The sequence below is a fragment of the Lepidochelys kempii genome, chromosome 5, assembly GCF_965140265.1.
Source record: "Lepidochelys kempii isolate rLepKem1 chromosome 5, rLepKem1.hap2, whole genome shotgun sequence".
NCBI classification, from domain to species: domain Eukaryota; kingdom Metazoa; phylum Chordata; order Testudines; family Cheloniidae; genus Lepidochelys; species Lepidochelys kempii.
In genome coordinates this window covers 2,494,184-2,519,967 of record NC_133260.1, presented here as the reverse complement: position 1 = coordinate 2,519,967, position 25,784 = coordinate 2,494,184, and the positions used below count along the sequence as shown (strand labels likewise).

Sequence of the window (25,784 nt, the reverse complement as noted above, 5' to 3'; positions counted from 1 at the left end):
GGGCAGACACCCGCCTGCCATGGCACATTACACGACTGCTGCTGGGTGAAAGGGCAACGCTTCGGAGAGCCGCCGGGGAGTCGTGGCCACGCAGGGCCTCAGACTCACGCCAGCCACACATGCAGGCCCCTGCGCAGAACTCCGTCTACCCCCTGCAGCAGGGAAAGGCAACGCTGCGGCCATTCAAGCTTGCCAGGGAGACCATGTGTTTGGCTTGATGCCCTGCAGCTAAGCTTCTACTACCAAAGTCTGCTGCAGTTTCCACGGTATGCATCCGATGAAGTGAGCTGTAGCTCACGAAAGCTCATGCTCAAATAAATGGGTTAGTCTCTAAGGTGCCACAAGTCCTCCTTTTCTTTTTGCGAATACAGACTAACACGGCTGTTACTCTGAAACCTACCATTTTTGGGTTTCCCTTATAAAGTTCTAACAATTGGAAATTGTCCCTTTTGTCTTGGTTTGCCCCTGCCTTTCCTCACAGCCTCGCCTAGCCTAGCCAGGCCACTGCAGCAACAAACTCTGAAACCAGGAAAGGACACCTTTCCTACCCAGCGTGTAATTAGCCTGCGGAACTCATTGCTGCATGATGTCACTCAGAACTTAAGATTCAAAGAGGGCTGGGACAGTTCTGTGAGTGCCCATAGCCAGAGCTGGGAAAGTATTAAATGTGTTAATTGGAGGTGGGATATAAAAATCTGTTTCTGGCTTCAAACCATCCTAACTACTGGGAGGAGACTCCCCTGAAGACAGGTTGCCCCAGAACTGCCCCTCAGAGGGGCTCTCGCCACCTTCCACAGCAGCAGCTGGTGCCAGGCACTGGTGGAGACAGGAGACTGGGCCCCGGGTCTCATCCCATCTGCCCAGTCCTATGTCACCGACCCTCCCAGGCACAGAGGAGCTGCTACCCCCTCCGGCACACAGGGCCAAGGACACGCGCTGCGGTTCCGGTGCTATTTCCTTTATTACATGATTAAATCCAAATACAAAGAAGAACCAAGAGAGAGCGGAGAGAGTCTGATCTGGGAGGGTAGCAGGGCGTGACTGCCCCAGCAGGCGCCCTGCAGGGCTCCCACCGTGGCAGGAGCAGGGGTGCCACGCTCCATGACGGGTGCTGCCGCAGCAGTTTGTTCATAGTGATCCATGTCTTCCAGGCTCCTCCGCTAGCTGGAATTCACCTGATCCGCCTCAGGCAGCTCTGTGGTGGGGTGCTCGGGGACCTCGAGGGCTGGTGGGGTCGCTTCCGAGCTCTTTGCAGCTTGCGGTTTGGTCAGGGCGCTGTAGATGCCCAGGGCCTGGGGAAAGGGGAAGGAAGGGAGACACAGCGGTTGCTGTGGACACAGCAAGACTCTGCAATGGAGGACTCTGGCACGGCAGAGTGCAGGCGGGCCAGAAGACACCTGCAGCCGGGGGCCCTTGCTCCAAGGCCTTTGACAGAACAGGGCTCAGTAGGGGCTACCCTGCTCAGAGCTCGGCCACGGCAGGGGCCAAGGCAGGGACAGCACAGGGGGTGTCACAGGGCAGACCACGTGAGAACGGCCCATGTCGGGAGTCACCACCAGCCCCTGCTCCCTCCCCAAGGTTTGCTGGGCTACTTCTCAACACTAGGAAAGGCAGCTCTGGAGGGCTGACACCCCCCCACACCCAGGGCCCCAGGGCTCCCTGTGCCAAGGTGATCTGACCGCCCCCCCTTGGCCTGGCCCAGGGATGGACAAGGGCGACAGTAACTCCCACCCCAAGGGGACAGCGTGGAACCCAGTGGGGAGCTCGGACCTTGCCTTGCCCTGGTCTCCATGGAAGGCAGCGTCTCTGGGCTGGCCAGCCCCAGAGCAGGCAGCTGGGTTCCCTTCTCCTGTGCCTGGCCACAAGCTGCCTTGGCAGGGACCACAGCTCTGTCAGGTCCCATGGCGAATTCCCCACCCAGGAGCCTTCATGTCAGAGCCTTAGTAAATTCACAAGGACAAATTCCCAGCCCTGCCCCCGGGGCAATTTCCCTCCTTCCCCCCTTTGGCTCTATAGCCGCTGAGTTCTCTGCTGCGACCCATGGGCCCAGCAGGCTGTTAGGCAGCACTGCCCTGTGCTGACCTGCGTGACCATGCTGGTGACGTCCCCGGTGTTGGAGGGCAGCAGGATGGTGTTGGAGTCCTTGGCCAGCTGGGAGAAGGCGCTCACGTACTGCTCCGCCACAGCCAGGGAGGCAGCTGCGTTGCCGTTCTGGAGAGGGATGGAGGGGGTCACACTGTGCACACAGCACAATGGGAGCTGCTGCCCCCAGCCGGATGCTGGACCCTTGCACCCCATGGAGCAAGGGGAGGGTCAGTGGCCACGTCTGGGAAGCGGTGGGGCTCTGGATTAGGGTTAGGAAGTTCTGGGGATGAATCTGAAAATGGGAAGCCAGCTAATCCCCAGGGGGATCCCAACGGGCTGTAACCAACTCCCCCGCTCCCTGCCGAGGCACCCCCTCTCCCTCACGGCTGGGCAGGGGCACAGAGCAGCAGGAGCCGGAAGGTCTCCTGGGAGGGGAGGGCTTGGAAGGTGGGATCTCCTCAGGGAGGGGAAAGGGAGCAGGAGGGTCCCCAGTGTGCTGAAGGGGAGCAGGAAGCTGCAGTCCTCTGTGGGGCAGGGCGATGGCATTGCAGCCTCCAGGCACTGCCACCAAGCCCTGTGGTGACCCCTCCGGCAGCGGGTCTCCCCTGCAGACCCCACGCACTGTCCTCCCCATGGCCACTGGTCTGTGACCGTGGCAGTGACAGAGGCTCCGGAGTGGGGGCTCCACAGGCAGAGGCTTGGGGCGAGCGGCATGGCTCACTCGTGGGTAACGCACTCAGCCCAATGCATGCTGGGAAAGCCTCTCGCCCGCTCGGCTGCGGGGTCAGGAGGAAAGGCTGCTGCTCTCCTTTACGTGTCCCCTGCGGAGGAGAGTCCCCCAACACCCAGCCTCGACACCAACGGAGAGCAAGGGCCTGGCACCTGGACACAGGCAGAGCCTCGGCCTCCCTAGCAACGGGCACTCACCTGCTGCGTCAAAGCATCAGCCAGGAGCCGAATAGCTTCTGCCTTGGCCTTGGCCTTGGCCAGCATGGCATTGGCCTCCCCTGGGCAGAAACGTAGGAGAGCAGGAGTCAGGGGACGGAGCGGAGAGAAGCAGCAGGGAAAGGGAAGCGGGCAAGCTCCTGCGACGCTCCAGGGATCGCTGCCACGTGGCTGAGGCTGCTCTGTACCAGGAGAGCTTCATGCTCTGCCACAAGCCTGGAGGCTGAAGGTAGCAGGAAGCCTCCCTCCCAGTGTGCCTCCCTGCCAGCTAGCCCACAGCATCTCAGACTGCAGCCCCACAGTGCTAGTCCGCACCACACCCACAGTCACACCAGGGTCTCCCGGCCCGGAGGGCAGTTAAATACCCCACGGCTCCCGCTCAGCGCGGGGCCTAGTTCTGCAGGGCTGGCAGGAGGATCGCCTACTGCTGTCACTCGAGTGAGTGGCCTGATGCCCCCAGGGAGGGACCAGCTCTTGGCAGCACGGACAGCCCCGGACCCAGCCCCACCCCAGCGCCCCACCGTGCTCCAGTTCATTACCAGCAGCTTTGTTGATCTGTTCGGCCCTCTCAGCCTCGGAGGCCAGGATCTGGGCCTGCTTCCGCCCCTCTGCCACGTTGATGTCAGATTCCCTGGTCCCCTCTGACTCCAGCACTGTGGCACGTTTTCGTCTCTCGGCCTCCACCTGGAACCGAAGCACCATGGGGGATGCTGCAGCCACCCCACGGATCGTCCCTCCTCTAGGGGACAAAGGGAGGGGCAAGAGCAGGGGGCACCCTTCATCTGCTCCAGGCAGGGGCGTGCTGCTCATAAGGGGTTAAGACATCCCTGCTGGGCACCAAGCAAGCCCCAGGAAACGCTGGGCCTCCTCCAGGCTGCGTGAGAGCACTGCCCGCGCCATGGGGCCGTCCCTGAGAAGAGCTGAAGCTCCCACCCACAGGAAGCAGCTTACACCAGCTCCACAAGAAAGCACTGACTTCCTCCTTCTCTGGGAGACCACCAGCCCTACGTGGCTCGCTCTGGACCTGCCTATCCAGCTCCCCTCTTACGCCCCAGCCCAGCCAGCAGGAGCTCCTGCCGAATCTCTGCATCCACACCCTGGGACTGCAAACCAGGCACTCTCAGTGGGAGGCCCTCAGCCCTCTCTGCTGCCCTCTTAGAGCCTGAGCATCTGGAGACTCTCTCAGCCTGGCGCCAGCCCTTTGCGTGAAAGGGGCGCTGGCAGGTCCTTAAGGCAGCAGCCAAAGGAGCACCGTGGTACCATGTGGCCCGGCCGCTCTGGGTGCAGAGTGACCACGCTCAGTGTCCTCAGCCGCAGACACCTGCACTTCTCCTCTTCTTGCCCAAGATCCCTGGGGACGGGGCCCTGCTCGGTCTGTTGGAGAGTGGGGGGGATGGGACTTCTGAGCTGCGGGTCCCTGCCCTGTGCTCACCCCAGGTACTGGCCTAACTCAGGCAGAGTTCACGGCCCGTGCAGCCAACCCAGCTCTGGAGGAGGGGAGCCCACAGGGACTGGGACTAAAACCAGAGATCGGCACCCACCCAGCCCTCCCTGCACGTGGAGAGTGCAGGGGGTGGCCAGGCTATCGGCTGACCTGCATCTGCATGGATTCCTTCACCCGGGGAGGCACGTGGATGTCCTTGATCTCGTAGCGCAGGCACCGGATGCCCCAGCAGTCCGAGGCCTGGTTGATGGCATCCACGATGCAGGCATTGAGGGACTCCCGCTCCTGGAGAAGGCACAAGAACCCAGGAGCGCAGTGAGATGGGCTCAGCTCAGAACAAGGGGGCAGAGAAACAGCAAGGCCCTGCCCCTTCGGAGGGGAGGGGCCAAATCCAGCCCTGGAGGACCCACTTGCCAGAACCATGGCCCTGTGGCCATAGAGCAGAACCGACTGCCCCCACCCTTGTCATCAGCGCAAGGACTGCAGTAATGCAGGCACCCAGGCCACAACAGCAACCCTGAGAACAGGAGCAGCAGCCAGACAACCTCAGCCCGGCTCACAAGGCACAGCCATTCACAGGGACATGTCTCCCCTCAGCCCACATCTCCCGCTCTGTGAGGCAGGACACAGCCAGCCACAGCATTGCCACCAACAGGAGCTGCTCTCAACACGCAGGAGGCCAAGCCAGCTGGGTCCTGGCATAGAGCATCCATCACGCAGGGGTTCTCACCGCAGTGAGAGTGGCGCGAGCTACCGACCTCCTTGGTGTGAGATCCAGGGGGGGCCACTCCCGACCCTGCGTCCGGCACTCATGGCAGCAAGAGTCACTCCAGTTAAACAGGGACACGTGAGGCTGGGACCCTTCCTGGGGTTTGGTGCCTCGCTGGGAGAGGCCCAGGAAGTGCCCTGAGCTGAGGGAGTTTGGCTATTTGAAGAGGAAACGTCTGGCTGGGGAGACCCCGTCACTTCCAGTGCCCCTGGCACCCAGAGGGATGCTGCTGCCAGCTCCTTCTCGACTCCTCAAGCGCTGGATTCCCTGCCCCCACACCCCTCAGCTGGCAAAATACCTCTGAGAACAAACACTGCCCCCCAGACCCAACAGTCACAGCCCCGCAGCGGGCGCTCACAGCAGTGCACTGAAGACACCATCCAAGAGTAGATTCTGTAAGGCTCAGGAGCCGAGCAGCACAATCCAGCCCCAGCCCATAACTTACCCGGAAGACTTTGTCCAGGGAGATTTTGCCCAGCTCGGACCTCATGGTGGTCTGGGCCAGCTGGGTCACCGCGTACTCAGGGTCCTCCACCCCATAACTGGCCTGGAAAGGGGGAGCAGAGACCATGATCAGACTCAGCACCCAAGAATCCTGCCAGCCCAGCAGCCACTTAGGCTGCTGCCAGCCCCCTCCCTCACTGGTCAGTGGGGTGGAGCTCTCCCCAGAGTGGCCAGTTCAGACAGTCGCTCCCCTGGGGCAGGGCCTTTCTGCTGGACCTAGTGCAACAACAGAGACACTCACCTTCGAGGCCAGACAGAGTCCAGCCCCCAGAGCCAGTGTCTGCACCAGGATCCTTCAGAGGCAGGGCCTAGACTGGAGTATCAGCATCAAGTCCGTGACAGTGAGAGTGGCTGGTGTTTCCGGCGGGGCTGGGACACAGAGATCTAAACGACCCCCACTGCTCTGGGGCAAGAAGTCTCATCCAGGGAGCTCCTGGAGGCCAGGCCAAGATCCCATGGAATGAGAGGATGATGAGGGAGGAGAGCAGCATGTTCAGCTTCTTCCCTCTACACCAAGGCAGCTGGGAGCTGCAGGGCCAAGCTCCTCCATGCTCAGGAGCAGAGGTCAGGCTGGGACAATGAGGAGGTGACCTCCCAGCCTCTCCCTCCAGGACTGCTCCACGCCTTGGTCCTTCCAGTGATTACAGATATCCCACCACCCCCAGTTTTTCTGCATGAGCAGCTGCCAGCTGTGTAGGGCAGGGAGCATTAGCAGATGCCTACACAGTGGGAGGTGGCCGCCTCGCATCTCCACGGCCACACTGAGCCCCGCTAGTACCTTATAGGGGTCCATGATCCGTAGGTACAGGACACCATCTATCTGCAGGGTGACATTATCTGCGAGGGAAAAGGAGAACATTCCTGTCAACAGGGCAACATCCTCCTGGATCCTGCAGGAAGGAAGTGGCATTTGCAGCCTGCCCCAGTAAAGAGAGATGGCCAGGCAGGGGTTCACAGGGATAAGCTACTTCCCATTTCCAAAGTGCTACAAATTAGGCCAAGTCCAGGCCCCAAGGGACAGATCTGCATGTACTCGCCAAGGAGCCCACAAGGCTCCCACCCCCAGCTGCTGCCCCGCCCCCTGAGGTGCAGACAGGGGGCTGGGAAGGGGGAAGCAGGGCAGACGAGCGCCTCCTCACCCAGCGTGACGGCCGACTGCTCCGGGACATTGATGACGATTTCCTTGAGGCTCTGTACGTAGCGGATCCGATCCAGCAGTGGAATGAGGAAATTCAAACCCTGGGAGGAGAGCAGGGAAAGCTGCAAGGAAAGCCCAGCATCCTGGCCCCAGAGCAGAGGGCACTAAGTTGGGGAGCACAGCAGGATGCTGGATCAGCTCCCACCGACTGGACAGCAAGGCTGGAGACTACTGCGCGGGCAACCTGAGTGCACACTGGTGCAGTGGTAGCCCCAGGGGGGTGCAATGGACTCGCTCTACACACTCAGGGCCTTCAGCTTCCCAGCTGCTTCCACCTCCCAGCTTAGATGCCTGTTTTCCCAATCCTCCCAACAGCATCATTCTTTGTGCCTGCAGCGCCACCAGCTGGTGACTGGTGAGATTACCACAGAAAGAGAGCTTGGAATGGCACAGGGACTACAGGTTTCAGAGTAGCAGCCGTGTCAGTCTGTATTCGCAAAAAGAACAGGAGGACTTGTCGCACCTTAGAGACTAACCAATTTATTTGAGCATAAGCTTTCGTGAGCTACAGCTCACTTCATCGGATGCATACTGTGGAAACTGCAGAAGACATTATATACACAGAGACCATGAAACAATACATGAGGTGCATGCATCCGATGAAGTGAGCTGTAGCTCACAAAAGCTTATGCTCAAATAAATGGGTTAGTCTCTAAGGTGCCACAAGTCCTCCTGTTCTTTTTACAGGGACTACAAACAGTCGAGCACGCTCTGCAAGGGAAATCTCTCTCTGGCCAAGAACGCACCCCACATGGAGCTCCCACACTCCCACTATCCAGGCAGGGCAGGAGGACCAGGAGACCCCAGAAGGGCAGGTGCACTCAGCAAGGAAAAACATAGACCAAGTACATTCAGTTTGACGCTTTCATCACCTCTCACCCTGAGGAACGTGTGGGGGGGAGGGGGGGGTTCACTTTGTACCTTTGGTGGAGCTGCTATGATCTTTCTGCTCTAACCCTCCCCCACCCCATCTCAGAGACCTACTTGCACTCCCCACCCGGGCCCATCATATCAGGTGGGTGGGAGCACTGGGGAGCAGCGGCAGGAATTTCCTCCCTCTCCCCCAGAAGAGGAACCCGCGGTTTCTGCAGGCACTGCTGGCTGAGGGCGCCAGGTAGGGAAGTCAGCCCAGCTCCCACATGCCAGCAAGAGGAGGACACAGCACAGGAGTGATGCAAGGGAACGTGAGCTGGCAGCACAATCCCTTTTGCTCTGGCTCTTCGCTCTGATACTGCACACGGGGGGCCCGCGCTCAGACTCCAGGGGGCGAGGAGGCTCCTTACGGGCTCCAGGATGCGGTGAAATCTGCCCATTCGCTCCACCACCCAGGCCTCCTGCTGGGGCACGAAGAGCACCATGGTGTTCATGGGCAGACTGGAGGAGCATCGCTGTGGGGCTGCGGCCAGCCACGCCCTGGGCCCCGGCCGCCGGGAGCTCTGGGGAGAGAAGGGGAAGAGTCAAGCCAGGCCATGACTGGGCAATAAGTGCCCCCCCCGCCAGCCCCGCCCCCCCCACACCGGGGACGCAGCCCAGGGGAGCCCCAGCGGGCAGCGCGAGCCCCTCGGGGGTGGGGGTGGGGGGGTCGATGCCAGCCCACGTGACTCTGCCTACGCTCCCTCCACTTCCTGTCCCAAACTCCGGGGCCAGGGGGCGCTGGGGGGGAGGGACGGGCTCCTGGCGCGTCCCGGGGCAGCCGGTCCCGCCCCCGCCCCCGCCCCCGCCCAGGCCTCGGCCTCGCACCTCCAACAGGAGCCGCCCGGCCCCGCGCGCCGCCCGCCCCAGCATCGCGCCCAGCCGGAAGCGGGTGTGTGCGGCCGGTCCGACCCCTCCCGCTCCGCCGGGAACACTTCCGGCCGCGGGGGCGGCGCGGTTCCCCTGCCGAAACCCTTCCCCCCGGAAACACTCCCCCCACGCCCGGGACCAGGGCGGCGCAGGGCCAGAGCGTCCCCCGCGGCGCGGCGCGGCCCGCCCCGCCAGGAGCGCTGTCACCAGCGAGTTGTCGGGACAGAGCGTCCCCCCAGCCGGGTGAGACACCCTCAGTCTTCCGGTTCCGGTCGGCCGCGATGGCTGCTCGCCACCCAGCGTTCCGGCTCCTCCGGCGTCCCCCGGCGCCTGCGTGGGCGGGGGCAGGACTCGTGGCCCCTCTCCGGCTCCTGCGCGTAGGGGCAGCCAGGGGGCTCCCCTCAGCGCGCCACCCCTGCAGCTCCCATGGGCCGGCAGCTTCAGCCAAGGGGCGCTGCAGGGCAGCGCGCAGAGCCGCCTGGCCGTGGCTCCGCCTAGGAGCCGGATCGGGGGACACGGCCACTGCTTCCAGGAGCTGTGTGAGATAAGCGCTGCCTGGAGCCTGCAGCCCTGAGCCTCTTCCCGTGCCCAAACCCCCTGCCCCAGCCCTGATCCCCCTCCCGCCCTCTCGGTTCCAGCCTGGAGCACCCTCCTACACTCCAAACCCCTCATCCTCAGCCCCACCCCACAGCCCACACCCCCAGCCAGAGCCCTCACCCGCCCCCGCCTGGAGCCCCCTCCCAAACTTTGCACTCCTCATTTCTGGCCCCCCCCTGGAGCCCACAACCAGAGCCCTCACCCCCTGCCACACCCCAACCCCAATTTTGTGAGCATTCATGGCTCGCTATACAATTTCTATTCCCAGATGTGGCCCTCGGGCCAGAAAGTTTGCTCACCCATGGGCTAGAGCCTGTTCCCAGGGCTGCCCCCATTCCCATGACTCCCTCCTTGGGCTGCTCTGCTCCCCACCGTGCAGCCACTGAGCACAGGTACTATGGGATGCCTCTGGTCTCAGCCTTGCCCCCTGTGCCTCCCTACTGCCCCTTACCCTGCGCTTTGGGGCAAGGACTATCTCTCTCTGTTCTGGCCAGTGGCCAGCACACTTTGAGGTGATGAAGAATGAAGGGTAGAGTGGAAACTGCCTGGAGCAGGGACTTGGCCCCTCTGTGTAGCTTTACACAACCTCCACCCTCACTCACTAATAATCCCACTTCCATCTGCAGGGAGATGGAGCCCAGAATTCCCCTCTCCTGCCCGCAGGTTGGCAGAGAACTCCAGGCACAGCACTGGAAGGGATACACCCCTCCCTCGACACCAGCTTTTTCTGCATGTTGAAGAACACAGGGAGAAGGGGCACATGAGCTGTACAAAGCATGTTCAATAGGAGAGCAGCTCTCAAGCAGGCTTTATCAGATAGGTCTTGGCACCAAATGTCACTTTAGGGCCGCGCTCCCTCTATCTCCTTGTGCCATAGGGGCCAGTCTCCGCTCCTGTGACAGCCTCTAGCAGGAGTAACTGCATTGATGATATGCTGAGCAGGTCTAGTGCCAGTCGGGGGATCTGGGCACACAGTGCTACGGTGCCATTATCCCAGCTTAAGGTATGTCCCAACCTCCCTCACGGTAGGGCAGCCTCTGAAAAGGCCATTCCTGTGTAGGCTGCCCTGCTGGGGCAGGTGGTGACTCTCCTGCGTCCATCCTGCAAAGCCCTCACACTTCCCAGCAATCGGGCACAGCTTGGGCTGCTTCAGACCCTTTAGTGGCTGCTTCACCTTGGAAGGTGAAGATAGAAAGTGCTGAGCCAGACACTGGTGCCCTGTCGCCACAGCCCAGCTCAGGTCTGGCGTTTCACTAATGGTGGCATTGGGCGGTCAGGAGAGAACATGTCACAAGGCAAACAGGAGACACCAGCGTTCAGGGAAGTGGGGGCTTTAAGATCAGATCGTGGGTACTCTGAAAGGCCCCCTAGTCAGGGCGTTAAACCCAGCATCATGGCTGAATCCCCCCTTGCTCCATTGCGCTTGCCTCCCCGCATCCCCTGCAGCTTCACTGGGGTTTGGGATTCTTGTTCACTTTCCACCTGACCTATTGTGAACTGTGGTTGGTGCTGTTGAACCAGCTGCAGGGTTCCATCCCCGAGGTGGCTACCCAGCACTGGGACTGCTATGGCTGTAGACCACACTCGAAGCCTACACAAGATGAAAGGAGCTAGAGAAACAGTCCTTTTGACGGTGTCCACTGTAGAAGGTTTCAGTAGCCCTGGGCACAGGTAGCTACCTCCTGGCTTGAGCAGGAGCCTGAAACCACAAAGGACAAGATCTAAGGCAGCTCACGTTCTTCAACTGAGCTCTGGCCCCAGCCACAGCAGCCTCTCTGCTCGCCTAGCCATGATACCTATCAGGCTCCCACTTTACATAGTACCTGAGCATTTCATGATCTTCAGTGCGTTTGTGCTCACAACCCCCCTGTGAGGCAGGAAATGCTGTTAGGCTGAAGGACTAAAGGACATGTCCAGGGTCACACCGGGCATCTGTGGCAGAGCAGATTCCAGGTCTTCCAAGTCCCAGGCTAGTGACCTATCACTGGCCATCCAGCCTCTCCTCTTAGCACAATGAAGACAACCCCATGCATTCCGTTTCCAAACAAACATTTATTAAATTACAAAGGAGAAGTACCAGGTACTATATTTCTTCTTCTTTTCTTTCTTTTTTTTTTTTCTTCTTCAAGTTTTTGTAAGTGTTTGTTCCCCCAACTCGTTTCTGGAGCAGGATGCAAAATCTTGTGAACAACAGTGCCGAGGGACCAGCAGCTACAGGGGCCATGGGGAAGAGGATGACGGAGCCTCCCCATGAAATGGACAAAGCAGCAGCTCTAACCTGAGGTAGCTCGGCCGGAGTCACTCCCTCCCTCTGGGGCCCGACAGCCTCCTTTGAAATGCGGAGATCACTCTGGACCCCCAGTGCCCCGGCTGCGACACAGGCTCTGCACAAAGGCCTGCTGCTAAAAGTTACACTTAGACTAGTGTCCCTCCACATCAGCTGTGGGAAGAGCAGCTCAGCTGGAGATAGTGCATGGCCTGCTGGGAACTGTAGTCCTCACGCCCACCACCCTGGTGCGCAATAGGGAAGGAGGAGCTGTGCTCTGCAGGATTTTCCCCTCCGCCCCGGGGCCTGGCATGCAACTAAGCCCATGCTTCCTCCTGCTGGGGGGGGAAGCGTGTGCAGGAGGTCTTTCCACTCCATCCTTAGGGATCCTCGTTTAACTCCCCACCACCCTGAGTCTCAGGCCATATTTGTTCCCCCACGATCTCAGGCACCTCAGGCCAGACTCTTGCAAGCCCAACTCCTGGGCTAGAGAGAGTGCCAAGGCCTCCCCATTTCTCTGGCCACTTCCCCTCCCACCCCTGATTCCCTCACATCTGGGGCCAGGACAGGCTCCATCACATTCTCTGCAGGGTTCTTCCAGGCTGGGGAGATATTGCTCCAAGCAACCCTAAATCCCATTCCTGTGACTGCCCCAAACATCAAGCCCTGTGCTTGGCCCTCCCCCCATTTGCATTCTTTTCTCCCCAAGTTTGCTAGGTCACAGGGCTAGAGCCATTGCCCCCTCCCTGTTTCCTGCCATCCAATCCCACAGTGCAGTGAAAACGCTGAGCAGCCACTTCCCGTCACCGGCCCTGAGCCCCAAGCAAGGTGCAGCAAGGCAAGCCGCGGCTCCGTCAAAGCCAGGGGAGCTCAGGTGACTCACAGCTGAGGGACCTGCCAGAATTCCCCCGGGGAGGGCTCGGCCTCTGGGTCTGGAGGGCTCAGCTGGTTGCAGTGACTCAGGCAGAGCTCACTCAACCCTCCACAGGCACAGGCAGGAGAGAGGAGCCTACGGTGAGCCCAGGCAGGGACTGACAGAGGGGAAGGACCATCTCCCATGGCGGGAGATGGGGTATTTACAGCCACGTGGGGCCTTGGGAGGCCAGCACTGTCTCTGCTGTCAGCCAGGGAGTATGGGGTTAGCCCAGCCCCTAGGATCCCCCTCCTGTAACCCCGCATACCAGACATGCTGCCAGGGAGTGACCACATGCACCCTCTGGCTTCCCCTTCTCACTTACAAGGCCCCACTTGGCCTCACTCAGCCCATGCCCAGTGCCTGGGGGCCAGGCTGAGCCCCGGAGCTGTCTGCTGCAGCTGGAGCTTTTGGCTTTCCTGCATCCTCAGAAACAGCCACACCTACCACCAGCTCCGGCTGGGCAGGGGGATCTATGCACCAGCATTACCCCAGAACCCCGCCCCTGCCCCTGCCCCAACGCAGCCTGCTTAGTGAGGGCCCGGGCTCCAGACCACCGGAGCAGACACTCAGAAACGCTGGGTGCCCCTGCTCTGGGAGGGCGGGGAGAGGAGAGAGCCCCCGCCCCCTTCTCACAGGGGCTTGGGCTTCCTTTGAGAAGTCTCCTGGAGCAATACCCATGACAACAGATACAGCTCAGCCCAGCTCACATGGATGTTGAATAGCAGGGGTGGCCCCAGTACAGACCCCTTCCCCCCCCTCCCCTACAGCACCCCTGGCCACCTGCTCAGCCCACCCCTGCAGCCAGCAACTACTGCCCTGCTATCCAGGGACACCCCAAGGGCTGGACTTGCCCACAGGGGTAGGGGAGCAGGAACAGAGGCTCCCCCAACTGACTGAACAAGGGCCCAGTCCCTGGGGAGACAGGGCCCAGCAGGCCACACACAAGGCCTTTCCTCTGGGCCATGCACGGGGGCTCTTGCCAGCCCTCCAGTTCCCTCAGGTGGAGCTGGGGCTTCTGCAGAGAGCACTAGGACTAGTGAGAGCAAGAGAAGAGCCCCTTCCTCCGACAGCTCTGCCAACACCCCTCAGTCTCAGCCCACCGGCCCTGCACGGCCAGCCCTGCCAGTGCCCCTCAATCCCAACCTGCAGCCCTGGGCTCTCCCTCCCACCCTGCCGGTGCCCCTCAATCCCAACCTGCAGCCCTGGGCTCTCCCTCCCACCCTGCCGGTGCCCCTCAATCCCAACCTGCAGCCCTGGGCTCTCCCTCCCACCCTGCCGGTGCCCCTCAATCCCAACCTGCAGCCCTGGGCTCTCCCTCCCACCCTGCCGGTGCCCCTCAATCCCAACCTGCAGCCCTGGGCTCTCCCTCCCACCCTGCCGGTGCCCCTCAATCCCAACCTGCAGCCCTGGGCTCTCCCTCCCACCCTGCCGGTGCCCCTCAATCCCAACCTGCAGCCCTGGGCTCTCCCTCCCACCCTGCCGGTGCCCCTCAATCCCAACCTGCAGCCCTGGGCTCTCCCTCCCACCCTGCCGGTGCCCCTCAATCCCAACCTGCAGCCCTGGGCTCTCCCTCCCACCCTGCCGGTGCCCCTCAATCCCAACCCGCAGCCCCAGTCCCACCAACCAGTTTTGTTGATACCCCTCAGTCCTGACTCAGTCTCCCCTGCTCTTCCAGTGCTGAGCGTCTCTTACTCAGCCTCTGCTGTCGTGCTGGGCTGTGCAGTTGTTCGTGCAACATGCACAGGGCATCAAGAGCAGAGCCCTTCGGACTCACTGCACTTGTGATCAAGGCTTGGTTATGAGCCACACCGTGAACCCTCCATCCTGGCTCCTCACCAACAATAAATACTAATAAATACAGCACCTCCCCCTCCAAGAGCTGCCATCTGCTCCATCCTTCCTCACAGTCTGGGAGCCAGCTCAGCTCCGCCTGATCCGCGCCCCACAGACCGACAGCCCTCCTGCCCCCGAGCCTCCCTTGTAGGGCATGGCTTGGAGCTGTGGCAACCAGAGGCCTAGGAGCGTCTCTGACCCACTGGGGGCACAGGAGCCAGCATGCCAGCTCCCGGACACACCATGCCGCCATCTCTATGATCCCGTCACCATGCTCACTCTCTGGTACAGGCGCAAAGCTGCTGTCAAGGGGTATGTGCGTGTGTGCCTCACCAACCTGCAGCTTGGTGGGGGCCAATACCTCTGGGGGAGGAGATGGCTCCGCTCTCTTGCCCTTTACTTGTCTACGAAGTGCTGGGGTGAGGGTGGAGAGGGGGGCATGGAACTCCCCGAGCTCAGGCCCGGGGTGAGTAGCAGGGGTTCCTTGGCATCTCCGTGAAGGATTTCAGTTCGTAGGGGATCCCCGAGTCGACCTCAATCGACTTGCGGGAGAAGAGCAGCCGGATGTCGTTGTGAAGGTAGATCTTCCCCGATTTGGAGCTGTGAAACCTGAGGGCAAATGAGACCCCCTGAGGCAGAGGCTAGGAGCTGCAGCAGGGAGGAGCAGTCGCTCCTTTGGGGCCACGGCAGGAAGGAGGAGCCAGCAGCAGGACCAGAGCTGTGGGGTTCCCAGGAGGCTCTGGCTGCAGGAGGGGAGCTCGGCACTGCAACCCTCTTCTCATGGCTGGCAGCTTCCCCGTGGCCTTCTGTCCTCCTTCAGAACGGCCAACGCTTCCCACTGCCACACACTTCCCGGAGCCAAGAGCTGCCCTGGGCAAGGTCACTGCCATGGCCTGGCAGCCTTGCAGGTGGCAGTCAAGACGGCCGCCGTCTCCCGTTGTTCCCAGCGGTAAGGAAGTCAGGCTGCCGCAAGGGGAACGGCCACCCCTGGGCTCAGAACCCAAGCCGAGGGGAACAGGAGGCTGCGAGGGAAAGGGAGGAGGGGGTGGGGAAGGAGCTGCTGTCCAGAAGAGGGGCCAGCTCCCCGGGTGATGGGACCCATGGCCGTCCCTCCCTCGCCACCTCAGCCCCTACCTCAGGTGCATCAGGTAGCAAAGGACCCTCCTGGGCGGGCCGGCGCAGGCCGGGTCGCTGGGTGCCTCGCCGGGCCCCTCCTCCCCCACGGGCACCAGGAAGATGCGGTGGCGCAGAAAGGTCAGGTGGCTGGCCGGCATGTCCTGGAAGTCGTACGTCACCAGGAACATCTTTACCACAGTTTTGTTAGGGTTAAATAAGGTCTGGAAATGGGGAGAGAGCAAGTCAGTGGGGGGAAAGGGATCTGAGCCACAGGGGGCAAGGCTGGGTGAAGAGGGGCTTCCAGGTGGTGTCCAGGCCCCACAAAGAGCAGGGGCCAAGGGGCTGTAGGACAAGCACAGGGTGTGACCAAGTGGGAATTTTTCATACTATTTTGTATGAATACGGTGGGTGCCTCAGTTTCCCCTATGTGCTGTCTGGGTAACTAGGTGGGTGGGGAGGAGGTTGTTCACTCTTTGCAGAGATCCAGGTGTGATTGAAGCCTGGCTGTGTGAGACCTGGGCCCCACCCCCATGGAGAGTCCCAGAAGACAATGGCCACTCCAGCTGCCCAGACATTTGGCATGAATAGCAGACCCTTGGCAGGAAGCCAGTGGGGGTCTGACCAGCTGGAGAACAAAGGGCAAAGGAGGGGACCAGGTGGGGTTGATAAGTGTGGGCTGCAGGAGGCAGGAAGATAAGCTCTGGGCTGGGATTAAGGAGAGGTCAGAGGGCTCTGGGACTGACCCAGCTGGACTGTGCTGTAACTTTCTGTTCTCTGTGTTAACTAAGGACTTTCTACTCTGTGTCCCAGACAGCTAATACCTCTCCTGCTGCTGCCCTGCTGGCGGGGAGTCGCTGCAGAGACAGGACATCGGGGGGGGGGCATTGCTCCCTTTGGGGGTGCAAGTCTCCCTCTGGTGGACTCACAGCCCGGAGCTCATGGCATTAAGTAAGGGATCTGAAGGATCTGAGGGTTGGTCCCAGGAGGCCGCAAGGCTAAGGGGCTGACCCCCGTGAGAGTGTGACCCTAAGGGGCTGACACACTGAAGGGCTCCTCCCAGGGACTGTTCCAGAGCCATGCGAGAGCACCGGGCCCGTGGATCCGTGATACAGGGGAAGGGGGAGAGACTTGTTGCCAGAGGAGCTCTCCCAGCACCCACCCGGCCAGGGCGGATGTCCGGGTACCAACGATGCGTGTGGTGAGGCTCAACACTGGGGTCCCTAATCCCCCAAATCCATGTTGCAGGTACTGCCGTCCTTCTCAGCAACTCCTCACTCCTTCCCTGGCCTCAATCCCCAGCTCCCCCTCTAGCCCCTACCCTACCAATGGGTGAGACATCAGCCTTCACCCTCATGACCCCTCTGGCCTCCAGCAACACCTTCCCCTGCCCCTGCTCCTGCTCAGCCCTGGCTGCACTAAGAGCTTCCGAGAAGCATCCTCCAGCCACTTGAGCTCTCCAGGCCTGTAAGGGAGTGGTGTCTCCTAGTGGTCTGAGCAGGGCACGAGGAGCCAGGACTCCTGGGTTCCGATCCCCGCTCTGACATGGCAAGGCCCTGGACCCTAACCCTAGCCCTTCTGTGTTTCCCCATCTCTGAAGCCTCGACTCAAGTTCCTATATTGGTGCCCATCACTGTGGTATCTGAGCACCACCTGCCCAGCACGCTCAGTGCCGCTCCCTGCTCTGCTCACGGCAGAGCTCTTTATAACTGCCCTCCCTGCATCTCTGCTTTCCCCTTCTCCTTCCCTGCCAGCTCCCCACAGCTCCTGCACCGCCCCCATGCCTGGATCATGCCCGTGGTTCCTCTGGCTCCAGATCCCAGAGGCTGTTCTGCACCCATCTCTCTGGATGCTCCAGGCCCAGCTCATTCCGTGCAGCCAGGCATCACCCAGCACCGCCCGGGCCAAGGCAACCGACCCCCACTCCCCATCGTTGTGCTGCAGAGAGCAGGAGCCGACTCACCACTTGGATGGTTCCAGCTTTGGGGACGCTGTAACCCTTCTTTCCCAAGGCTTCCAAGTCTATCACTCCCTGGGACAAGGTCAAGAGAGAGCACATGAGCCATTTGGCAGCACCGCGGGACAGCCCAGCCCCAACACAGGGCCCAGGAGTAGTCTGGGACAGGGCCACCAGAGGGGACTCTCGGCAAGGCCCCACCTGCCCCCTGGAAGAGAACCTCTCCCCCAGCACATCGAGGTGCAGGGACTTGCCCCAGCAGGGGCTAGACGAGGCCACACCCAGCACCCAGGGCTGCCTGCCCAGGAGACACAGCAGAGAGGTGAAGGCGAGATCATCCAGGAAGTTTTTGGAAAGCGTAGGGGACAATTTCCTGGTGCAAGTGCTAGAGGAGCCAACTAGGGGGGGAGCTTTTCTTGACCTGCTGCTCACAAACCAGGAAGAATTAGTTGGGGAAGCAAAAGTGGATGGGAACCTGGGAGGCAGTGACCATGAGTTGGTTGAGTTCAGGATCCTGACACAGGGAAGAAAGGTAAGCAGCAGGATACGGACCCTGGACTTCAGGAAAGCAGACTTCGACTCCCTCAGGGAACAGATGGGTAGGATCCCCTGGGGGACTAACATGAAGGGGAAAGGAGTCCAGGAGAGCTGGCTATATTTCAAGGAATCCCTGTTGAGGTTAGAGAGACAAACCATCCCAATGTGTCGAAAGAATAGTAAATATGGCAGGCGACCAGCTTGGCTTAATGGTGAAATCCTAGCGGATCTTAAACATAAAAAAGAAGCTTACAAGAAGTGGAAGGTTGGACATATGACCAGGGAAGAGTATAAAAATATTGCTCGAGCATGTAGGAATGAAATCAGGAGGGCCAAATCGCACCTGGAGCTGCAGCTAGCGAGAGATGTCAAGAGTAACAAGAAGGGTTTCTTCAGGTATGTTGGCAACAAGAAGAAAGCCGAGGAAAGTGTGGGCCCCTTAATGAATGAGGGAAGCAACCTAGTGAGAGAGGATGTGGAAAAAGCTAATGTACTCAATGCTTTTTTTGCCTCTGTTTTCACTAACAAGGTCAGCTCCCAGACTGCTGCGCTGGGCATCACAACATGGGGAATAGATGGCCAGCCCTCTGTGGAGAAAGAGGAGGTTAGGGACTATTTAGAAAAGCTGTATGTGCACAAGTCCATGGGGCCAGACGAGTTGCATCCGAGAGTGCTAAAGGAATTGGCGGCTGTGATTGCAGAGCCATTGGCCACTATCTTTGAAAACTTGTGGCGAATGGGGGAAGTCCCGGATGACTGGAAAAAGGCTAATGTAGTGCCCATCTTTAAAAAAGGGAAGAAGGAGGATCCTGGGAACTACAGGCCAGTCAGCCTCACCTCAGGCCCTGGAAAAATCATGGAGCAGGTCCTCAAAGAATCAATCCTGAAGCACTTACATGAGAGGAAAGTGATCAGGAACAGACAGCATGGATTCACCAAGGGAAGGTCATGCCTGACTAATCTAATCGCCTTCCATGATGAGATTACTGGTTCTGTGGATGAAGGGAAAGCAGTGGATGTATTGTTTCTTGACTTTAGCAAAGCTTTTGACATGGTCTCCCACAGTATTTTTGTCAGCAAGTTAAAGAAGTATGGGCTGGATGAATGCACTGCTTTCACCTGTGGGTAGAAAGTTGGCTAGATTGTTGGGCTCAACGGGTAGTGATCAATGGCTCCATGTCTAGTTGGCAGCCGGTATCAAGTGGAGTGCCCCAGGGGTCGGTCCTGGGGCCGGTTTTGTTCAATATCTTCATAAATGATCTGGAGGATGGTGTGGATTGCACTCTCAGCAAATTTGCGGACGATACTAAACTGGGAGGAGTGGTAGATACGCTGGAGGGCAGGGATAGGATACAGAGGGACCTAGACAAATTGGAGGATTGGGCCAAAAGAAATCTGATGAGGTTCAATAAAGATAAGTGCAGGGTCCTGCACTTAGGACGGAAGAACCCAATGCACAGCTACAGACTAGGGACCGAATGGCTCGGCAGCAGTTCTGCGAAAAGGACCTAGGGTTACAGTGGACGAGAAGCTGGATATGAGTCAGCAATGTGCCCTTGTTGCCAAGAAGGCCAATGGCATTTTGGGATGTATAAGTAGGGGCATAGCGAGCAGATCGAGGGACGTGATCGTCCCCCTCTATTCGACATTGGTGAGGCCTCATCTGGAGTACTGTGTCCAGTTTTGGGCCCCACACTACAAGAAGGATGTGGATAAATTGGAGAGAGTCCAGCGAAGGGCAACAAAAATGATTAGGGGTCTGGAACACATGACTTATGAGGAGAGGCTGAGGGAACTGGGATTGTTTAGTCTGCAGAAGAGAAGAATGAGGGGGGATTTGATAGCTGCTTTCAACTACCTGAGAGGTGGTTCCAGAGAGGATGGTTCTAGACTATTCTCAGTGGTAGAAGAGGACAGGACAAGGAGTAATGGTCTCAAGTTGCAGTGGGGGAGGTTTAGGTTGGATATTAGGAAAAACTTTTTCACTAGGAGGGTGGTGAAACACTGGAATGCGTTGCCTAGGGAGGTGGTGGAATCTCCTTCCTTAGAAGTTTTTAAGGTCAGGCTTGACAAAGCCCTGGCTGGGATGATTTAATTGGGGATTGGTCCTGCTTTTGAGCAGGGGGTTGGACTAGATGACCTCCTGAGGTCCCTTCCAACCCTGATATTCTATGATTCTATGATTCATCCAGTCTGATCAGCTGCGTGCCACAGGCCACCACCGCCCACGAAACCCAACAACCGAACTGGAGCAGAGCATCACAGCCTACAGGAGACAGGATGTGTGTGCCACAGGCAGAGAATAGAGGGCTCAAGACCCCCACAAGGGCAAGGAACTGATGCAGGATTTTGGCCACAGGCTGGGGAGGAGCTGGCAGAGGGTCTCCCCTCCATTAGTGCCCTGCAAGGGGGGGGCGTTTCCCCCCCGACAGGCTGGGGATTCGGAGCTCACGAGTGCTGGACTCATTGCTCTGTACCGAGAGCCACATGCCTTTATAGCCAGCACCTGAGTCGGGAAATACAGCCCACGGGCAGCCACTGGCTTCTATACTGCTACTCACAGCTGACGTCAACTTAATACAGAGGGGCAACCCAGGGCGACTCCAGGTCCCAGCACGACCTGCTAGCCAAGAATAAGATGTGACCGGCCAGTCACCTTCCAGCCCTCCATATCTAGGCCTCTAATCACGGCACAGGCAGCCCCCACACCACCATGTCAAACCCCTCCCCCAAAGCGGTAACAAAGCCAAGCTGAGGCGTGGATCCCAAAGTCATGGGCTCGTCTCCCCCACCGGCAGCCCCTGGCATGTGCAGTCTCTCTAAAGAGGGCAGCCTCAGCCTGCTTCATTTTGCACACCCTCAGCCGGGCAGAGCTAGGGCACTGTCCCTGGTCTACCTGATCAGCCTGTTCCACCGTGTGCCAGCGAGCACCCCATGCCCCCAGCCCCTGCCCAGCAGCGTACCAGGAAAGGTGAGGGCGCGCTGTGTTCCGAGATGTCAAAATAGGTCACGTCGACGGGTAAGGTGGCGTGTTGGGGGCAGTAGGAGCCGCTGGCCCCGATCTCCGCGGTGAACCCTTCAATCCTGCCTGATGGGGCGAAGCGCCCCTTCAGGATGGACTCCTGGGGAGAAGAGACGAGGGAAGGGCACAGCCCTCAAATGCCGATTCTGCTGCTAACCCTCAGCCTGGACTCTGCGTTCCACTCCCAAGCCAGCAGGGTCCTGCCAGGACCGTGCCCTGCGCCCCGAAGGCATACCTGCATCCTTCACCCCAGCCCTACGGGTACACTCATGGCGGTATCCCAGCAACAGACCACTTCCATTGGGGATCTTATTGTAGTGCCCGTCCCCACGGGCTCCAAGCACACCCCTGGCTATTAAAGACCCAGGGCACTCTGTGCAAGTCAGGGTGTTAACGCCAGGTCCTGGGAGAATTTACACAACTCCTCCTGAATCCCCCTTCAGGTTCAGCTCAGTGCAGGATGCTTTCGTGTCCTGGCCCAGACTGGGGGTAGGGTTGCTCTGCGCTGTTAAACAACTGCTGCGCTCCATCCCAGAGATGGTGGCACTGCAGCAGTGGGAGTGGCCTGTGCACTGCAGGGTGTTGTGGACCAGCGTCCCTAAAGCACCTCCAGGAGGGGAGATCCCAGGAGGCCACAGATTCAATGTGGACTTTAATCCCCCAACGCCCCAGACCCAGCTGGAGGCAGTAAACCCAGCAGGCGAACTGGGACAGAGCTCTCAGCAGGAAACAGGAACTAGACTCTTCCCCATCCTTGGGGCTGCTGGCTCTCAAGGGCAGCTGGGGCCTGGAGGCTTCTTTAGCCACAACAGGTGAATGTACCCCACACTGAACATACAATGTTGTACCCCCCACTCCTGCCACATGACTTAAGCCTGTCCCATACACCTCCCGCCCCCTAAGGCCCATGAGTTCTTGGCCTCCCTGCTGAGACTGCCAGAGAGGGAGCCAGTTAGTGCCCAAGGAGCTGCTGTTTATGATGTGGGCACCTGCTCCCGACGGAGCCAGGCTGAGGCCAGCCTGTCTGATGATGGCGCGTGCCCAGCGCCAAGAGCAGGGGAAGAGAGGGCGAGTGCCAGGCCGGGGAAGTGCTGGGGCAGACTGCGGCTGGAAGGTCAGCTCTGAGGCAGCCTCTCCCCTCATCCTACCTGGGGGACGGGGCAGCCCAGCCTGGCATCTCATCGGGCAGGAGCACCCCGTGCACACACTGCCTGCTGGGCTGAGCTGTCCCTCTGGGGAATGCTCTGAAGCACAGACCACAGGGACACGCTCAAGACCACGACAGCACCATGGGGAGAGAGAGGAACACACGCAATTCCCACCCTAGGAGCTGCACAAAGGCAGCCAGTGCCAGAGCAGGCCCTAGGGGGACTCATTCCCCTCCCATCCCAGAGGGGCTTTCTCCCCTGTCCGAGGCCATGGGCCTCCAGGCTGTGGTTACCTCAAAGTTCCCCAGCAGAGCATGGCTGATGGAGGTGGTGGCCCAGGCAGCTGCAGAGGGCCGGGTGCCCACAGGCCCCTTCCGGAGGCTGCTGCGGAGATGTCTCCTTCAAAGAGAAGTCAGCATCAGTGCTGATCTCGGGCAGCCTCGGGCTCCCACTCCTGTTCTCCCCAGAGGGTCACCTGCCCCTGTCACTGCACCCCCAGAGCACACAGCTCCCCACAAAAGGCAGGCAGGATCCACCCACCCAGCTACCTAAGGGTCCAAGGGGCTCCAAGTGGGAAGGGTGCTGGGGAGGGTCTGTGCGGATGCACCCTGTCCCAAACAGAGGGGCCTGGGCATGGCAGGGCAATCGCCCCAGGAACCAACCCCCGCACCAGGGAAGAGAGGGGCAGAATCACGGCCAGTCTGCCCAAGAGCAGCCCCCTTGCCCACAGTGCCCGGGGCCCCCGCGGCTTGGCCCTAACCCCAGCAGGGGAACCAGGCAGCTCAGGACACTCACGATTTCAGGCGCAGCCCACTCTTTAGCCTTCGCCCCACCGCAGTGCCGTCTGCGGAGCGCTAGGGAGACAAGAGGCCCAAGAGCCGTATTAGGGGCAGCAAATGGGCCAACTCCAGAGCACCCACCAGACCTCTCCCAGTCCAGGGCCTGCACCCACCAGCTCTTCCCATCACACACATCAGCACCTCCCCGTCACAGCTGGCCCAGAGAACGCCCCCTCCCACATGTGCCACACACCCTCTCCTCCCTCAGTCAGCTCTGCTGATGGGACACAGGACTGTCATTCACTTCCTGTGCACACCATGAAGCAGCTGTATGTTCCACTCACAGGTGGCTGCAGGGTGGTGGCAGAGGGTGGTGTCTGCTGGGCCCGCTCCCTGCCCCCTCCCGAGATGAGAGAGACGGGAGGAGAATGGCCAGGGACTGGCACTGGGGGGCCTTGTCTCTGAGTGACCATCCCTGACTGCCCATTAAAGTTACAAGCTCCCCCGTCCCCTCAGAGTCCCCACACCAAACCACAGTCTCCCACGCCCTCCCCCATACACACAGGGACCAGGTCAACGCAGCAGGGCTCCAAGAGCAACAGAGACATCAGGGAAAGCCCCATTAGACCCCCATCAAGGCCCACCCCTCAGGCCCTGCAGTCTGTTCTCCAGGGCTGGGTCCAACCCTGGTTCTCCCAGTGGCAGGAACTCCACTGTGAAAGGCAGCTCATTCCCCCTCTTCGCTTCGCCCTATTACTCCAGGGGTCCCCTCCTGGGCATTACCACAGCCCCTGGCTACTGCTAGCTCAGCCACCAGCAGAGGCCATGGCTCCTGCCAGCCAGACCATGGAGCCACCGGAAATCTCCAACGAGGGAATCCACAGCCAGGGCCAGAGGGAGAGAGTGAACCCTTGCCTCTCTTTGGGTGGACGGTGGGCTTACCCCACCAATCCCAAAGGGCTTTCTGCTATCTCTGCTGCCTCCAGGAGCCTGTACCAGGCACCAAGGACAGCCAGGTCTCAGGAGGACACGTCCCACGTGCAGTCCCAGCCGAAGGTGTCTGACAGTTCCCCTCTTGCCTGCCCGGGCATTCACACACACACAGAGACGGGGATCTGTCAGTGTCCAAGCCCCACCGGCTGCAGGCATCCCGGCAACTTATTAACAGGCCCAGCGCCCCGTAAGCTGGCACAGCTCTGACAGGTACTTCCTGCAAGCCAGCCAGACGCGGGCAGAGGCCTGGACCACACATTTACGGGGCAAGCAAAGGCACTAAGACATCGTCAGCACACAGCTAGACACAGAACATTCCCGTGCCTGCCATTCCCACACACCCACCCCCCCCAGGGTCCGACGCTGCTGCAGAGCTGCAGGCAGGCCCGGAATGACACTTACCAGGAGATGCCCTGGCATCTCTTGGACACCAACCAGCCCCAGGTAATTCATGCCAGGTCCCCAGTAATGCCCAGCAGACACAGCTGCGTGGCTCATGCCAGCAGCCCAGGGGCCAAGCCCTGAGAGGTCGCGGGCAGCCAAACCCGGGCTGAGTTACCAGCTGGGTGTGGCCGACCCCTTTTATAAAGGGCACTCGCCTTTCTAGGCATTTTACCTTCTGGAAGAGACACAAAAGGGCAGCACAAAACAGAGCAACAGGCCAGCCAGGCCCCAGCCTGTGTGAAAGGGGGGTGAAGGTTCCAGGGTGCTGGACAATAGGCGGCTGCCTGGACTGGGGTGGGGAGCAGGGCTGGAGGGGAGCACTCCTAGAGTGGGGGGCTGGTGGGCTGGAAAATGGCTCCAGTAAGGAAGAGTCAGGGAGTCAGGAACGTCACCAGGCTGATGGGGACGGGCCCGAGGCTGTTCACACATCAGAGTGCCTGAGGATTGCAATCACCGCGTGCCAGGCTGCCACGGGCAGCAGCAGGGCAGAACGGAGCAGGGATGTGGTTAGCTGGCCTCGGGCTCCTGACAAGCACCAGGGTGCATGTGCCCAGCACATATGTTTGTGTATGTGTCATGCATGTTTGCATGCATGCCAGCTGGGGGCAGAGCACACATCAGTCCTTATACCAGCTCATCTATCCCCCGGCCTCAGGAGTCACGCAACCAGCAGGCCTGCCAGAGATGGGGGGCGTCTGGCCGCTCAGCATGATCTCACTGGTGACCCTGCAACGCAGGAAGTGGCGGGGACAGGGAGACGGCTAGTGAGCTGGATGGGGAGGATACGGTAGGGCCTGGGCTGGGGAGAGGCTGGGCCACCCGGAGCATAGGAGAGAGCAGCTGGACTGGCAGGGAGCAGACCCGGGACGGGAAGCACAGCCGAGGACTCAGGCTGTCCCCCTGGCAAGGGGTCTCCGGGCCCCCTTCCCACACTCCAGGTACAGCACGGTCACACACACCCCAGCACTGCCCCCCCAGGGCACCTGAGCCTCTGCCTGGCAGAGGGAACCCGGAGCTGGGCTCCACACAGATGCCAGGAGAGGCAGTCCTGGCCCAGGGGAGGAGGGCCTCTCTCTGCACTCCTCCCCCAGGGGCAGCCAACCCCCCCAACGGGACCTGCAGGGGGCCCCTCTCTGAGCTTGGAGGTGCTAAAGCTGTGCCCAGCTCCACAGCACAGAGGCCCACCAGGCACCAGGACAGCCAGCCTGGGCACAGGATTTGGCTGACTCATGGTGGCATGCAGGGGCTGTAACCCCTCCCCCCACGGTATTGGGGGGCTTGCCCGGGCTCTGGGGGAACCAGGAGCCGAGATGGGGAGGTCCCAGGCTCAGCTCAGCCCTGTGGCCATCGGCTAGGAAGGGTCCTGTCTGCCCCAGGGAGCAGCAGGTTACCGGGCTCTGGGAAGCCCCTGCTCCTTCTGCGGGTGTAACATGCTAGAAGAGAACCCACGGG

General features: G+C 60.3%; 2 protein-coding genes across 11 annotated transcripts in view; both read right to left on the bottom strand.

Annotated features, from left to right (window-relative positions):
* Positions 1–942: 942 nt before the first annotated feature.
* On the bottom strand, positions 943–8,780 carry STOML2 (stomatin like 2). Its single transcript, XM_073343319.1, has 10 exons — positions 8,686–8,780; positions 8,229–8,381; positions 6,887–6,986; positions 6,526–6,584; positions 5,689–5,790; positions 4,625–4,759; positions 3,570–3,714; positions 3,013–3,092; positions 2,083–2,211; positions 943–1,292 (listed from the first exon to the last, which is right to left on the bottom strand). The coding sequence occupies exons 1-10, from the start codon at positions 8,728–8,730 to the stop codon at positions 1,161–1,163; spliced, it is 1,080 nt and encodes a 359-aa protein (XP_073199420.1). The 5' UTR covers positions 8,731–8,780; the 3' UTR covers positions 943–1,160.
* Positions 8,781–13,267: 4,487 nt separating this feature from the next.
* The window catches only part of ATOSB (atos homolog B), a 72,096-nt gene continuing 59,579 nt past the window's right edge, over positions 13,268–25,784 (bottom strand). For 7 of the 10 annotated variants that reach the window (XM_073343309.1, XM_073343308.1, XM_073343310.1 and 4 more), the window contains 6 exons: positions 22,912–22,970; positions 22,410–22,515; positions 20,910–21,068; positions 17,416–17,484; positions 15,474–15,676; positions 13,268–14,948 (listed from right to left, as the gene is read on the bottom strand). In XM_073343309.1, the coding sequence (XP_073199410.1) occupies positions 14,795–14,948; positions 15,474–15,676; positions 17,416–17,484; positions 20,910–21,068; positions 22,410–22,515; positions 22,912–22,970 (750 nt within the window). In that variant the 3' untranslated portion in view covers positions 13,268–14,794. The other 3 variants (XM_073343316.1, XM_073343317.1, XM_073343318.1) reach the window with 3 other exon arrangements.

Bases quoted from the DNA above. Each gene is read 5' to 3' on its own strand.
- STOML2 (XM_073343319.1), bottom strand. From the start codon at position 8,730: ATGCTGGGGCGGGCGGCGCGCGGGGCCGGGCGGCTCCTGTTGGAG. The intron at 8,382-8,685 runs GTGCGAGGCCGA...TTCTCTCCCCAG, and splicing joins CCGGGCGGCTCCTGTTGGAG to AGCTCCCGGCGGCCGGGGCC. The intron at 5,791-6,525 runs GTACTAGCGGGG...CCCCCTTTCCAG, and splicing joins GGATCATGGACCCCTATAAG to GCCAGTTATGGGGTGGAGGA.